This window comes from Balaenoptera physalus (assembly GCF_965194825.1).
Source record: "Balaenoptera physalus genome assembly, chromosome: 12".
NCBI classification, from domain to species: Eukaryota; Metazoa; Chordata; class Mammalia; order Artiodactyla; family Balaenopteridae; genus Balaenoptera; species Balaenoptera physalus.
Window position 1 is genome coordinate 88,608,214 of NC_138897.1, and position 16,078 is coordinate 88,624,291.

A 16,078-nucleotide genomic window follows, 5' to 3' on the forward strand; every position below is an offset into this window, starting at 1 on the left:
TTTAAATAAGATCTATAAAATGTACTAAAGTTCTATAAAAATTGAATAATGGATAATGATTAATAATATCTGTCATTTTGTTTGAACACAGTTAAAAAGTACCTAGAAAATGAGATAATTTACTGTTCCTTCTAAATACTAAGAAACAAGGAAATGTCAAGTAATTAGAACAAACAGAAGAGTAAAGGTCTAGGTGTGACACAATGCTCTTTAGAACTAAAACAGAACAATCACTACTGCAAGAAACTACAAATCTACATACTCTGAGTACAACTATGTAAAATGTTTGTATATATGTCTATGAACCAAGACTGGGAGAGAATGAAGAAATAAAAATAGCTGTTGTGTTGGGCAGGTAGGGTTATGAGTGACTTCTTTGAGATTTATTTCTTAAATATTTAAGTTAAAAAAATATTTTAAAGGAACTCTGGCATAGGAGATAAGCAATAAATCCTTGGAATATTAAGGAAAAAGCTTTCAATAGTGCAATATAGCAGGCCAATCAAGCAAATTTGTCATGAAAGTGAACTATAGATTGCCATTGTGCAGGAAGGCCTGTTATAGCAGTTATTACTAATCATTTGGTCCAATACACATTTGTAATCTAAATTTGTCATTTATGAAAGAGCAGCCATCATTTTAGATGCTGAGATCAGTAAGATTAATGTTTTAATAGTGCTAGCTTCTGACTTTAGAACCAATTTTACAGACTCAGCTCCTTTGTGATCAAAATGGTATTTGACAGATCTTCTTTCTCCTTTACCCATTTAATATGTTTTAGAACCTTTAATAGTAATGATCTAGGCAAGCTTTTTAAAAGGACAAGGCAGCTTATTTCCCTAAGTATGTAACCATTTACAAATGCTTTTCAAGCTTATCTGGAACTCAAAAGTATTACTGGATTCCAGACATCATTCTGGATATTTATGTGGAAACAAGAATCTCTGCTCCTGTTGCAAATTTCCAACTCAATATCTGGTGTGAAACTATTTTCACAGTAATTAGCTGTGAAGACTTTATATAATAAGTACTTTATATTGTCAAGAACCACAAAGAACCATTTTTTTAAAAATACTATTCCCCCTTTTACAGGGAAGAAACCTATAGAGAAATTAATACAACTCACCAAAGTTCAGAAAGTTAGAAAAACTGGAATAGAATGAATACTTCTGTCCTCAAATCCTGTTAGTCCACTATTCATGCTATTTTCCACTTATTAACTGAATCACATCTTTGTCAGGTATTTCATCAAATGATTTTTAAGCACAGAAAACTACAGAAATAGGCCCAAGAGAGTTACGTATGAAATGGATAACACCAACTGTTCAAGAGTAGAACGAATATGCCCAAATGGCCATAATTTTTTTGCCCATTTGTCAGTGTTTCTATTTTGTCTGAATTCAGACTTGCAGAAAACCTGAAAAGGCCAACTTTTAAGTCACGCTTCATGTCATAAATCATTTGTACTCCCCGAAGTCTCGTCTCAGAGTTGCTATTTGTTTTAAGGCAAGAAAAAATGTTTTAAAGCAACTTTTGTTTTCTGCTAAAATGTTAGTCTTTTCAAATCACCCATCATAACAAGTGCAATATATATAGACATACAAATACTATTCAAACCTTTTTCCAACCTGTTAGCATTATGTTTTCAACTTTAAATTAGAAAATCTCACCAAGCCAAGCATAAACAATGCCATTACCTACATATGGTAGTGGATAGTTAACTGCTGATTCTCTTGAGAGAGTCTGTAATAAGCAATATGATATATGCTAGTAGAAACCTGTCTTAATAGGAACTTGTGGTACAGGAACATCCATCTGGGAAACACAGGTAATCATACCATCCAAGGTCTCCCTGCTTCTGTTATAAATCAAATCACCACCACACAGCTGTTACTATATCTCTAATGGGGTTTTCAACTGCTGTCCAAGCAGTTAACTCTCAAAAAAAATTTCTATGAAAAGTTTTCACGTTTTGGGTTAACACTGTGGGATTACCTAAACTGCATATATAATACCCTACTTCTATTACAGTGAATTGAGCCAAATTTATTTGATTCTGTTTTGTTCCATCTCCTGGGAAATTTTAGGGGCCTTAGGTCCTGCTATGAACTCTAAAGAGTGTAATGTGATTTGAAAGGCTCTAAAAATATCACAGGTTTGCCTGGGCTCACTTAGAAGGGTGGATGATTCAATTACAAGTGTCAAAATTTGATTCCTAATTTTTCAGGATCTGACAGCTGCAGCTAATCTTGCCAGGATCCCCTTATCTTCATTGTGCTTCTCTTTGAAGTATTTAAAGAAGATTTCATAATCTTTGCAATTTAGCTCTAGGATTTCTGTCAGTAGCTATAGAATGAATTGGTTGGCTCTTTCTTAAGCTGCTTATTCATATTATTTGATCAAGCACATTTTAAAAGTAGCCATTAACTGCAAAACAGCTGAACTTCTTGTAAGGTTTGGGAAGAAAACATAACGAACTCTAAACCCGTACACCATAAAGCAGGAGTGACCTTTCAATGCATGAAATGCCAATGGAACCTTAACCAAAGGTTCATTTGTTGCTATAAAAAATTTCAGACTCAAAAGGCATGCATTCATTTCAATCACAGCTGTGAGAAGGGTACTAGCATTCCCCCATGGGGCTAATTTTTTGTTTTGCTTTTCAAATAATTAATGCAGAGATTCAGAGGTACCAAGGTGACGAAGACGGTAAAGACCGGTAGCCATGCAGCACTACTACAAGAAGTAGAGCTTCTATTCTTTGCTCTTCCATAAGTGAGACAAAGTCATCAGGCTCAGATTGTTGCCTGTGAATGGGTAAAAATCATATTTACCATATGCTGTGTTTTGTCACACAGAGGGTTTTCTTCCCTTTTTTTCCCAGATTTATTGAGATATAATTAACATACAATAAACTGCATATATTTAAAGTACAAATTGTTGCTGTTGTTCCATGCTATGATAGCTTCATATTTTGGGACAGAATTTTAATATTAAGTGACCTTAGTTTTCCATAATTTGTAGTGTTATAAAAATGTTTACATAGAAATATCATGCTTTATGCAGGATTCAGTGTGAGAGGAGATAGAAAAACAGTGTTATAGCATAGTATAATAGTGAATGTTCATAATTATGACTCTGAGTTGTCAATAAAAGGTTGCTGTGATCAGTATGATTTTAAGATAACAGAAAGAGCTGAAGTAGCATCTCTCCCAGGAATCATACCATGTTAGTATTTTCCCAGCTCACACCCCATAACCCTGAAATGTATTCCCATACCACTTGGTTAATGTGTGTTCTAACATACAGCTCACTTAAGATCACTTGTTAAATTTCTGACTCCCCTGAGAAACCACTAAGCTCTGTGATGGCAGGGCCATATCTCTTTTTCACCACCATTTACTTAATAGTTGGCATGTAAAAGACACTCGGTAAATGTGTAGAAAACCTGAATAGAACTGTATAATCTAATCTAGATACATAATTTTTCATTAGAAAATTGATAATATTTAAAATGTCTTGGCACTTCAGTTGATAAGAAAAATTATTTATATGTAAGTCTTCCTCCTAACCATAATTGTTTATTTTATTATATAAAGTTATTTTTAAATACCTAACCAGAAACATAAATTTGTCATTTAATACAGTAGCCCCCAGTTATCATAGCATGGAACAACAGAAACAACTTGTACTTTAAATATATGTAGTTTATTGTATGCTAATTATATCTCAAAAGGCTGTTTGGAAAAAACAGGGAAGAAAACCCTCTGTGTGACAAAACACAGCGTATACAAAGCTAAGAGACAAATGACAGACTAGAAGAAAACAATTACCCAGATTAATCCAGAATATAGGTAAAAATATGAGAAACAGATAAGGAAAAACATTCAATTAGCACAAAAATGTGAGCGTACTTTGTGCCACTGAACTGTACAGTTAAATATGGTTAAAATAGTATGTTTTATATTATGTGACTTGTACCACAAAAAAAATTTAAAAAAAAGAAAATACATTCAATTCATTAGAAAAAAATGAAGAAAGACAATAAAAGGGCAAACGACAGAAGAAATGTAAGTGACCAAACATGTATGTGGACAGATGTTCAATCTTAATCAAGAAAAATGAAAATTAAAATGAAATACTGTCAGAATGACAAAAAATTAAAGGATTGAGGATCAAGTGCTGTTTTAAATAACAGAGGAAACAGATCCTCTTGTACGCCCTTGGATGGAATAAAGAAATTGTACATACATTCTATAGAACACAATGTAGCAATTAAAATTTTTAAAGTACATGATAATAATTATTATTATAACTGTAGGTAGTATTTATGAAGTGCTTCCTATAAGCCAGCCACTGTTGTATACTGCTTAGTTGTATTAACTCATTTAGCCCTCACAACCACCATATGAGGTGAGTACTGTTATTATCTCCACTTTATAGATATGGAAACTGAGGCACAGAGCAGTTAGGTAACTGCTGTAATTAACTGTTAGGTTGAACAGCTAATAGGTGGTAGAGCTGAGATCTGCACATAGGTGTTCTGGCTTCAGAGCTGATCCTCTTTACCTCTAGAGAATAGCCTCTTCATTTACTGACGTGAAAAATCTCTAAGACGTGTTATTAAAAGCAAGTTGCACAATACACACAGTATAATACCATTCATATTTTTTAAAACTCACAAAACGGTATTATCTATATCTGTATCTATCTCCAGAGAAAGGACTGAAAGTGTTTACAAAACTGGTGGCAGCGGTTTCTCTTTGGAAAAGGGTCTAAGGGACTGGGAATGGGGATAGGAGGTAATCAATAGGGACTTTTGTTTTATGTGTATTGTTTGCTTTTCAGACCATGAAAATGTATTCAGATATTACTTGTATAATCTGATTTTTAAAATATTATTCTATTTTATTTTATTATTATTATTTTTTATACCCTGGAATAAATCCTACTTGATCATGGTGTGTGATTCTTTTAATGTATTGTTGAATTCAGTTTGATTTGGGGATGGAAAAAGGTATTCCATGCAAATGGAAACAAAAAGAAAGCTGAGGTAGTAATATTAATATTAGACACAATAGATTTTAAAACAAAGACTACAGCAAGAGATGAAGAAGGACATTACATAATAGTAAAGGGATCAATCCAACAAGGAGATATAACAATCATAGATGCATTCAAGATAGGAGCACCTAAATACACAAAGCTAATATTAACAAACATAAAGGGAGAAACTGACAGTAACACGATAACAGTAGGGGACTTTAATACCCACCTACATCAATAGACAGATCATCTAGACAGAAAATCAATAAGGAAACACTGGCCTTAATGACACATTAGACCAGATGAATTTAATAGATCCAGGAAGAACATTCCATCCAAAAACAAGAATAATACTAATCCATCTGTATCAGGGGTCCCCAAGACCATCCCAAGGTTCAGTGATTTGCTAGGAGAACTCACAGGACTCAGCATAAAGTCATATTCTTGGCTATGCTTTTTTACAGTGAAAAGGTACAAAGCAAAACCAGCAAAAGGAAAAGGCACATGGGGTGAAGTCAGGAGGAAACCAGGGGCAAGCTTCCAAGAGTCTTCTCCCTTAACTCCTCCAACAACGAGTTGTAACAATACGTGTGAAAGGCTGCCAACCAGGGAAGCTCATTAGAGACTCAGCGCCCAGGATTTTTACTAGGGGCTGGTCACGTAGGCATACTCTGCCTAGCCCATACCAAAATTCCAGACTCCAAGAAGGAAAGCAGGTGTTCAACATAAACCACACTCTGTACATACAGTTTAGGCACGTGAGCCATTCTTATCAAGGAATGGTGGGAATTCTAAAATCCAAGCTCCCAGATGCCAGCCAAGGGCCAATCCTGCAAGCAAGTTTTTCTAAGAATAGCAGTTTCAGGCTTGCTATGTTAACTCCTTTCTGCACACCATCCTTTCCATAATCCTTGTGATATTAAAATGCAGTTCTATTATGTCTTTCTTTAGTTTTCTGTTCTCAGCTAATTCATAATTAATTCTTTCTGTGAATGTTTCCAGACTTTTCATTTGTTTTAGTCACCTTCATCTAGACTCTGGCTTGACTATGTCTTTCTTAAAACATGAAGTCAAAAATGTAAAATAATATTCCAGGCATAATTTCACGTAAATGGGATATTATATTTTTATTAATAGAGTATAATTTAAAAAAAAAAATTTTAATTTGGCTTGGCTGTGTGCCAAGCCATGCAGCTTATGGGATTTTAGTTCCCCGACCAGGGATTGAACCCTGGGCCCCGGCAGTGAGAGCGTCAAGTCCTAACCACTGGAGTGCCATGGAATTCCCAACATTTTGTTTTTTAAAGCTGCATTATTATTGGATGATTTTTGAGCTGCAGATAAAACTCAGATTCTGTGACATTATTATTTATAATCCCATTAATGACATTTTGTTTGCTTAAGCACAATGCTCTTAACTACCAAGATGATTTTGAATCACAATTCTATCATCTCAGATTGACTATTCCTTCCAGCTTCCCGTCATGTCATGTGAAAATTATTAAGGGTTCTGGAGCCAGACTACTGCAATTCACATCATGGTACCACTAATTACTAGCAATGTGACCTTGGATAAGTTAGCATAAGTCCTCTGTGTGCCGTAGTTTCCTTATTTGTAAAAACTAGTAATAATAATCATATCTATCTCATAGACCTCAATGAAATAAATGAGATAATGTATATAATAAACCTAGTATGGTATCTGGCACATTGTAATTACATAATAAACATTACTTATTATTATTAATCTAAGTTATTGATAAGAATAATAAATAGGTCAGGATCAAAGTTCCATAGCATTTTTGGGGTGATTTCTCTCAGAGATGAAGGCAGTCAAAATTCTTTGAGAATATCAATTCCATGAGACTTATACTTTATTATATATTTAAATCCAATATAGAAAACTTCACGATATAAAGGAGAGTTAGATATTCATTATTATAAATTTTCAGTTATGTTAGAAACTGTAGTCTCTAAACTTAACCTTTTTATCACCTACCAAACACTTGTTTGAAGAGAAAGAAATCAAGATAGACTAGACTGGCAAGAAAATCTCCATCACTAAGAAGATAATTTCAACTGTTTGAGAAATTCCTACCTATGTCAGAAGTCTGGCAGAATAAGATTTTGCTGTGCTTATTCCTGTATATTGCCTACAAGGCAATACAATGAAAATACAGTGTTAAAGTGATAACCAAAGTATAAGGAAAGCAAGAAGTATTTTTAGACTCTTCATCTTTTTTAATAAGAAAAATCAAGGGAACACAAATGAAAAAGTCTAGTAAGAACAAATGCCCGTAGCACCTGTCATCTGCAATCAGAAGAGCTAAAATTCTTAGACAAAATGTAACATCTGGAATATTGACTTTAATGGCAGTAGGAAGCATCAAAATGTACTTCAAAATGCACACCTCTAAAGAGAAAATGACAAAGGAATATAAATTACTATATGCATAGTATTTGTTACATTTATCCTTACACAGTCACATTCCTAAATTTTTCCAAGAAAAGATTAATCAAACATCTACATATGGATAATCAAGGAATGAAGGTTTATTTCTGAAGAAATGGCTGTCATACAGTTTCTAGCAAGTTTTTGTTTCCAGTTAATGACTGTCTACAATGTGGTCCTATTTTGAGTCAAATATGAATCTTAAAATTAACTCATTCTAATAGTGCCTTGAAGAATAGCTCAGCATTCACTTAGGAGCACAGCTGCTGAGGCATTCAGATTTGGATTCAAATCCTTGCTCTGCAACTCACTGTGTGACTTCAGGCAAGTTACTTAAATTTCTCTAAGCCTATCTCCTCAATAATAAAATGGAGATAATATTTACCTCATAGGCTTTTTGAGAGGATGAATTAGCATATGTTGTATGTGTGTTTTATTGTAGTTAAATATATTTAATATAAAACTTACCATTTAAACTATTTTTAAGTGTACAGTTCTGTGGCATTAAATGCATTCACAGCACCAGCAACTTGTGCAACCAGCACCAAGGATATGTTTTTGTTTTTATTTTTATTTTTATTTTTTAGGTAAGAAGCAGATTTACTTAGAAACACACTCCACAGAGTGTGGGTCATCTCAGAAGGTGAGAAAGGCCAAGGATATGGGTTTTTTTTGTTTTTTTAAAAATAAATTTATTTATTTGATTTACTTAGTTTTGGCTGCGTTGGGTCCTAGCTGCTGTGTGCGGACTTTCTCTAGTTGTGGTGAGCGGGGGCTACTCTTTGTTGCGGTGCGCGGGCTTCTCATTGCGGTGGCTTCTCTTGTTGCGGAGCACAGGCTCTAGGCGCGTGGGCTTCAGTAGTTGTGGCACGTGGGCTCAGTAGTTGTGGCTCACGGGCTCTAGAGCGCAGGCTCAGTAGTTGTGGCGCACAGGCTTAGGTGCTCCACAGCATGTGGGATCTTCCTGGATTGGCAGGCAGATTCTTAACCACTGCGCCACCAGGGAAGCCCCAAGGATATGTTTTTAAAGTGCTCAAGATGAGCACACAGGTATTGCTTGGTGAACGGCAGCTAAAATGACTCAGTGCTATCTCATCACATCTTGAATCTGTGCAAGTTATTTTATCTCTATTTCATACTTATTTCTACTGAATTGCTCCCAATCTGGAAAATACTAATATCAATTTTTTTTTTTTTTATAAATTTATTTATTTATTTATTTTTGGCTATGCTGGGTCCTCGTTTCCGTGCGAGGGCTTTCTCCAGTTCCAGCGAGCGGGGGCCACTCTTCATTGCGGTGCGCGGGCCTCTCACTGTCGCGACCTCTCCTGTTGCAGAGCACAGGCTCCAGACGCGCAGGCTCAGTAGTTGTGGCTCACGGGCCCAGCTGCTCTGCGGCATGTGGGATCCTCCCAGACCAGGGCTCGAACCCATGTCCCCTGCATTGGCAGGCAGACTCTTAACCACTGCGCCACTAGGGAAGCCCACTAATATCAATTTTTAAGCTGTAAACTGTATTACTTACTTTCAAATTCTTCATCCAGGTAAATAAATACATAAAAATATTAAGAGCTAATACTTATTGAGCACTTAGTATGTGCCTGGTGCTATTCTAAGCACTTTACAGGTATTAACTCATTTAATCCACACAATAATAATTCTAGGCGGTATATACTAATAACTCACATTTTACAGCTGAATACAAAGAGGTTAAGGAACCTGGCCAAAGTCACCCAGCTAATAGGCTGACAAAGCCAGGATCTGCACTCAAACCAAGTTCTAGAGACCACGCTCTTAGCTATTCCACTATCCTGCTTCTCCCACATGCAGTAACACGGGGCCCACAGGAATGATTACTTTCGGATGCCAGATGTTATATGTTGACTTAACCTCGGAATTTCTCAGAAGCTTGGACATCCATTATTTCATGTGTTCTTCCTAATGACAATGAAGAGCAACTTCTCCCGTTTTACGGATGGAGAAGTCATTTGCTTAAGGTCAACAGGAACATGTGAGAGAGACCTGGATCCTGCTTGGTCACTTATTAGTTGTGTAAATCTATACTTTTCCTGAGTTTCAACTAATTGTAAAATGGAAATAACAATAATATCTCTTATAAAAAGAAGAGAAATATATGTTTGCCAATCATCTAGCACAGAACCTTGTATAAAAACCTCAATAAAGGCTACCCCTCCCTTTCCTCATTCTCCTATTTGTGACTCCGGTCATAATATTTTTTTCAAACACCGTGCTACTATTTCTTGATACCCTCTCACCAACTGCATTAACAGATGGGTGGTAAAGAACATGATTTTTTGGTAATTACCATGTGATACCAAATGAAACCTCAGTGAAGTCCAGCTATATTATATAATTTTAAGTATAACAAACTTCCTCCCTTTTGTCCATATGGTCTACCACTTTATCAGAGTAGAAAACAAAATTGGTCTACCAAGATTTGTTCTTTATAAAATTATGCTTAATGTTCCCCAATACCTTCTGTTCTTTTAGGTGACTGCCAAATGATTTACTTGATTTGTTCTAGTTTCTGACCAAACATTGTTTAAAAATTAAGTTGACCTCATCATATCCAAAGTTATCTTTTTCCCCTTTAAAAACATGTGTCTTTTTCTGTCATCAGATACTTTTCCTATTCACCATAATTCGTCAAAGATAAAAGCTAATAGCTTGGCACTAGGTTCTTTTCCATCACATTTGCAGAGAGGGAATATCTAATACTGAATTATAAGCACTATTCATGCCAAATATGGCCATAGCAATTGGTATTTCTGGTCAAATGGGCAGCATTTTCCTAAGAAAAAATTAAAATGCTAGGAGATAGCATGTTCTCTTATAAAGCGAAACTGCTGCATAATTAATATTTTTTCCTGGATAGCAAGGATATCACGAAGCACACTCTGTTGGCTTCCAAGTATCATTTAAAATACTCCCATGTCTTAAAGCAATCTGGAAGTGGATGTTAAAAGCCAAAGGAATTTTTTCTTTTATACTGCAGGTTCTTATTAGTTATCTATTTTATACATATTCGTGTATATATGTCAATCCCAATCTCCCAATTCATCCCACCACCACCACCCACCACGCCCTCCCCCGCCACTTTCGCCCCTTGGTGTCCATACGTTTGTTCTCTACATCTGTGTCTCAATTTCTGCTCTGCAAATCGGTTCATCTGTACCATTTTTCTAGGTTCCACATATATGCGTTAATATACAATATTTGTTTTTCTCTTTCTGACTTACTTCACTCTGTATGACAGTCTCTAGATCCATCCACGTCTCTACAAATGACCTAATTTCGTTCCTTTCTATGAAAGCCAAAGGAATTTTTCAATCAAGTGTTGACTTCTGAATTCTACTACCTTCCCAATAAGCTAGAAGGCATATTGGGAGGCTACAATCAGAAGCACCAGAGAAAAGTGGTGCTGTGGAAACAATTCATTTGTGTTTGGCATAGTTAAGGTTCATTGCCAATTTGTAACGGTATGAATTCAATAACTTTTCAAAGCCAAAAATGAAGTTTGGACCTGAGCAGCTTTTCAAAGTAGCTTTTGCTGAGGGCTAGTACCTAATATAAAAAAAAAAAGCTGTTAGAGGTGGTAAAGTGAGGCAATGTTTAGGAATTAAAATATGACCTATCACTTGATTTGCTAAAAAAAAAAAAAATAGCACTGAGCTAAAGGCAAGATATTTTGCTTCAGTCATTCACTCTTTCTTGAGCTAACAAAGAGCTCAAGAGCTCCTTCACTCTTTCTTGAGCTAAGAAAGCACGAAAGAGCTCCTTTATGAAAAGGAGATGGGGATTATATTTTTGGTGCTTAAGTTTAACCGTCTATAAATGACAATGTTACTTGTCCTACTAATCTCATGAGTCTGACAGAAGGATAAGTGAAATAAGAGCTGTTAAAGCATTGTTCAAAATGTAAAGTAGATAACAATGTAAGACATAATTATATTTTTAAAATTTGTAAGCATTTACAACGAAGTCATTTTAATGGTGCCAGTCCCACTGGCCAACTACACATTACTGACAAAGTAACTTAGTGATACTTTCTCAGCCCTTTATGGAATTATATTTATCAAAAAATATGAATATCTGTCTTATCTGTCAGTTTCTACTCATTTGGTTTTACCTTTATAACTTAATACTTATAATAAATAAATCCAATATAAATCCACCTAATTAAAAAGTGAAAATTTGGAACATTATCTCATAAAAATCACTAAAATCTCCGTCATTATATATCAAGAATATCTCAATATTACTGCAAAGAGTTTTCAGTTTTAAATAAATAGGCTCCATAAAATAAATTAACTTCCCATTATTGACAGTCAAAATAAAAAGTAAAAAAAATTAATGGTTTCAAACAAAAACAATACTCATATCCTTGTCCCATTAGACACCTCAACTTACTTCATCTCCCTTCAAAACTTCGGTGCCATCAAATTCACGGGTCTGATTTGTCTTCACTGACACTTCTCTCTCTAGGTTGGCTAACTTCTCCTTTGCCTCCTGAAGTTCCTCAGCTTTGGCTTCTTTTTTACGAGAAATGATGGATGCCTAATTGAGCATTAAATATGAATGTAAAATAAGGTATACAATCAACTTTCTATTATCTTGTGAAATTAAGTATTTTTTAGATTTTACTGAGCTAAATTTTCAATATCAGGTTGACTTCTGCTGACAATACCCCTTGCCCTACTATCTACTATCACCAGTTATATATTTAGTATGAGTAGGCATTGTATATATATAATACATTTATATACATTTTTGGCTGCACTGTGCGGCTTGCAGGATCTTAGTGTCCCGAACAGGGATCGAACCTGAGCCCCCGTGGTGAAAGTGCCGAGTCCTACCACTGGACCACCAGGGAATTCCCTGCAACGTATATTAAATAGCAACCTAAAAACATTATGGAAGACAAAAGCCCTGAAAATATAGGACATATCAGCAGAGAAACAGAAATGCAATAGAAATAAAAATATTAAAATCTTGTTAAGTAACACTCAAATGCTAATGAAAATACCCTCTAGGTAAGTACAGAAGCTAACACTAGGCCTACTGTTTTTCTGCATGGTCGGTTTCCTTTCATTGGAAGAAAATAAGAATGCTTTATTCTCAAAACTACAACACAGGTCTTCTTATCTAAATTCAATATCCATACTTTTAAAATAAAATGTTAAAACATTTATTATATTTGGGGCAATCTAATAAATAAAATGCAGGTTCAAAATCAAACATCTGACTCACCAGAATTATGCAAACGTTTACACAATCCGGATGGCTGCTCTTAGCCATAATGGCAGCATTTTATATTAGTTAGCAACTCATGGGGGATTTCCTTAAATGAACCATGGTTGTACTAGTTTAAGAAAAACATTAGCTAAACTGTCTTCTCAAGTGAAATAGTACAAATATTTTCCTCAAACAAATTTGACAAGAGGGGGAAATCTTTAGTGCAAACCCTTTAAAAAACTCTATTGTCGGGCTTCCCTGGTGGCGCAGTGGTTGAGAACCTGCCTGCCAATGCAGGGGACACGGGTTCGAGCCCTGGTCTGGGAAGATCCCACATGCCACGGAGCAACTAAGCCCGTGAGCCACAATACTGAGCCTGCGCGTCTGGAGCCTGTGCTCCGCAACAAGAGAGGCCGCGATGGTGAGAGGCCCGCGCACCGCGATGAAGAGTGGTCCCCACTTGCCGCAACTAGAGAAAGCCCTCGCACAGAAACGAAGACTCAACACAGTCATAAATAAATAAATAAATAAATAAAGAACGTGAATTTCTTTAAAAAAAAAAGCAAACTGGGCTATTCATTAAAAAAAAAAAACAAAACTCTATTGTCCTCCCTGTTTAAAAAATTAAAAAAAGATAGGTGATGAAGGAATGTTTCCCTCTATAGAATTGTTTCAGCCACAAAAAAAGAGAATTAATGATTAGAGTACCAGAATTGTATAGGAATTGATGGTATGCTTCCTCAACATGACAAAATAAATAAATATAAACCTCAGCCCAAACCAGGATCTTATTTAATAGAGAAATATGAGCGTATATTCCGCCAAAGTCTGAAACAAGGTAAAAATGCCCAGCACCTCCACTACAATTTAATACTGTGTTGAAGGTATTTGCACACACCATTAGACAAGAGAAAGCAATTAGAAGCACAAGAATCTGAAAGGAAAAATTGGAATTTTCATAGTATATGATTATGTACCTAAAAAATCAAAAGAATCTACAGGAAATAAATCAATAGCTTTCATAGACAAATCAGTCAGAAAACATTTGGAAAGAAAAGCCCTCATTTATAAAAGCAAAAATCAAAATTAAATATGTAAGCATAAGTTTAACAAGAGAAGTTCCAAAATTTTATGAGGAAAACTATTAAACACTCCTGAAAGATACAAAAATAAACTTGAACAAATGGAGAGACATACCATGTTCTTAGATAGGAAGACAATATTGTAAAGATGTTAAGTTCTGAGGTAATTGATAAATATAAAGCAACCCTAATAATTTTAAAAGTATGATTTTTTTCTAGAGATAGACAAACTGATAATAAAAGTTATTTGGAAGAACATACAAATAAGAATTGTAAGGGATTTCCCTGGTGGCGCAGTGGTTAAGAATCCGCCTGCCAATGCAGGGGACACAGGTTCGAGCCCTGGTCCGGGAAGATCCCACATTCTGCGGAGCAACTAAGCCTGTGCACCACAACTACTGAGCCTGTGCTCTAGAGCCTGCAAGCCACAACTACTGAGCCCACATGCCACAACTACTGAAGCCCACGCGCCTAGAGCCCGTGCTCCGCAACAAGAGAAGCCACCACAATGAGAAGCCCGCACACCGCAACGAAGAGTAGCCCCCACTCACTGCAACCAGAGAAAGCCTGCATACAGCAACGAAGACCCAATGCAGCCAAAAATAAATAAATTTATTTTAAAAAAAAGAATTGTAAGGAAAACCCTAATAAAGTAAAGCAACTGGGGATGAAAATGGCTACTTTTATTAGATATTAGAACTTGATGATAAAGTTTCTATAATTAAAACAGTTAATATGGGTACATAAACAGACAGGTCAACAGAACAACAGAAAATCTAGAAATAGATCCAATAGCATTTAAAAAATTTAAATAAAACAAAGGAGGACTCTCAAATCCATAGGGGAAAAATGGACTTTTTAGCAACTGGTATTGGAACAACTGGATAATTGGACAGCCATATACAATAAATACCATACACCAAAGAAAAATTCTAAACAGATCAAAGATTTAATTACAAAAATTAAATCACAGAATTCCAAAAAGGAAACTTGAGTAAATTTCTCCATAACTTTCAAGAGGGAAAAACATTCCTAAATATGACTTGAAACCTGAAATGATAAGTGAAAAAATTAATAAATTTGATTTCCTAAAAATGAAGAACTTTCCTATGGCAAAATAATACCATAAACAAAGTAAAAAGGCAAATACCAAACTGGGGAAAATGTTACACTTATAAGCTAGATAAAGAGTAAATATTCCTGATATATAAAGAGTTTCTAAAACTAGAAAAAAAAGGCCTACAACCCTATAAAAAAATAGGTATAGATAGGAAGGGACAATTCACAGAAAAAGAATTAAAATGACTGTTACTCATGTGAAAAGATGCTCAACCTTGTTTATGGTAAGATAAAAGAAATTAAAACTATCATAAGATACCAATTCTCATCTACAAGGATGGCAAAAATCTTAGTTTGACAACATACTCTATCGGTGAGGCAGTAAGGAAACAGGTGCTCTCATACACTGCAGATAGGAATGTAAAATGCTAAGACCCCCATGAAGAGGAATTAGGCAATACTTAGCAAACTTACATCTACATTATCGTTTGATGTAGCAATCTCACTTCTGAGACTATATCCCCAAGATACGCTGGCAAAAAATTGCAAAGATATAAACAAAAAGCTATTTATTTAAGTATGATTTGTAATAGCACAAAAATGGCAACAACCCAAATGTCCATTAATTGGGGACTGGTTGAATAAACTGTGGTATACCCACTCAATGCAGTGTCTGTGAACAGGAATAAGCATATCCACTAGGACGGCTATAATAAAAAAGACAGATAATAACAAGTGTTGGTAAGAATGTGGAGAAATCAGAACCTTCTTACACTGTTGGTGGGAATGTAAAATGGTACAGCTGTTTTGGAAAGCAGTCTGGCATTTCCTTAAAATGTAAAACACAGAATTATCATAGGAACCAACAACTGCACTCCTAGGAGTATACTCAAGAGAAATGAAAACTTATTTTGAAACAAAAACTTGTACAAGAATGCTCCTACCAGCATTATTCATAATAGCCAAAAAAGTAGAGACACCCCAAATGCTCATCAACTGGTGAATAAAAAAACAAAACGTGATATATCCATACAATGGGATACTATTCAGTAACAAAAAGGAATAAAGTATGTACAGATACATGCTACATCATGGATGAACTTTAAAAACTTTACACTAAGTAAAAGAAGCCAGTCACGAAGGACCACATATTGTATGATTCCATTTATATGAAATGTCCATG

The 16,078-nt window shown here is 35.2% G+C and overlaps 1 protein-coding gene and 1 long non-coding RNA gene across 10 annotated transcripts in view; one reads left to right on the plus strand and one right to left on the minus strand.

The window, feature by feature from the left end:
- IFT81 (intraflagellar transport 81) overlaps positions 1-16,078 on the minus strand; it is a 193,680-nt gene that overhangs the window by 46,281 nt on the left and 131,321 nt on the right. For 8 of the 9 annotated variants that reach the window (XM_082418063.1, XM_082418065.1, XM_082418062.1 and 5 more), the window contains one exon: positions 11,930-12,076. The exons of the other annotated variant lie outside the window; for it this stretch is intronic. In XM_082418063.1, the coding sequence (XP_082274189.1) occupies positions 11,930-12,076 (147 nt within the window). The remainder of the gene's footprint in view (positions 1-11,929; positions 12,077-16,078) is intronic. 9 annotated transcript variants of the gene reach the window in all.
- Positions 13,355-16,078, plus strand: part of LOC309640033 — a 201,406-nt gene continuing 198,682 nt past the window's right edge. Inside the window, exon 1 of the long non-coding RNA XR_014251997.1 lies at positions 13,355-14,468. This is a non-coding gene — a long non-coding RNA (uncharacterized lncRNA). The remainder of the gene's footprint in view (positions 14,469-16,078) is intronic.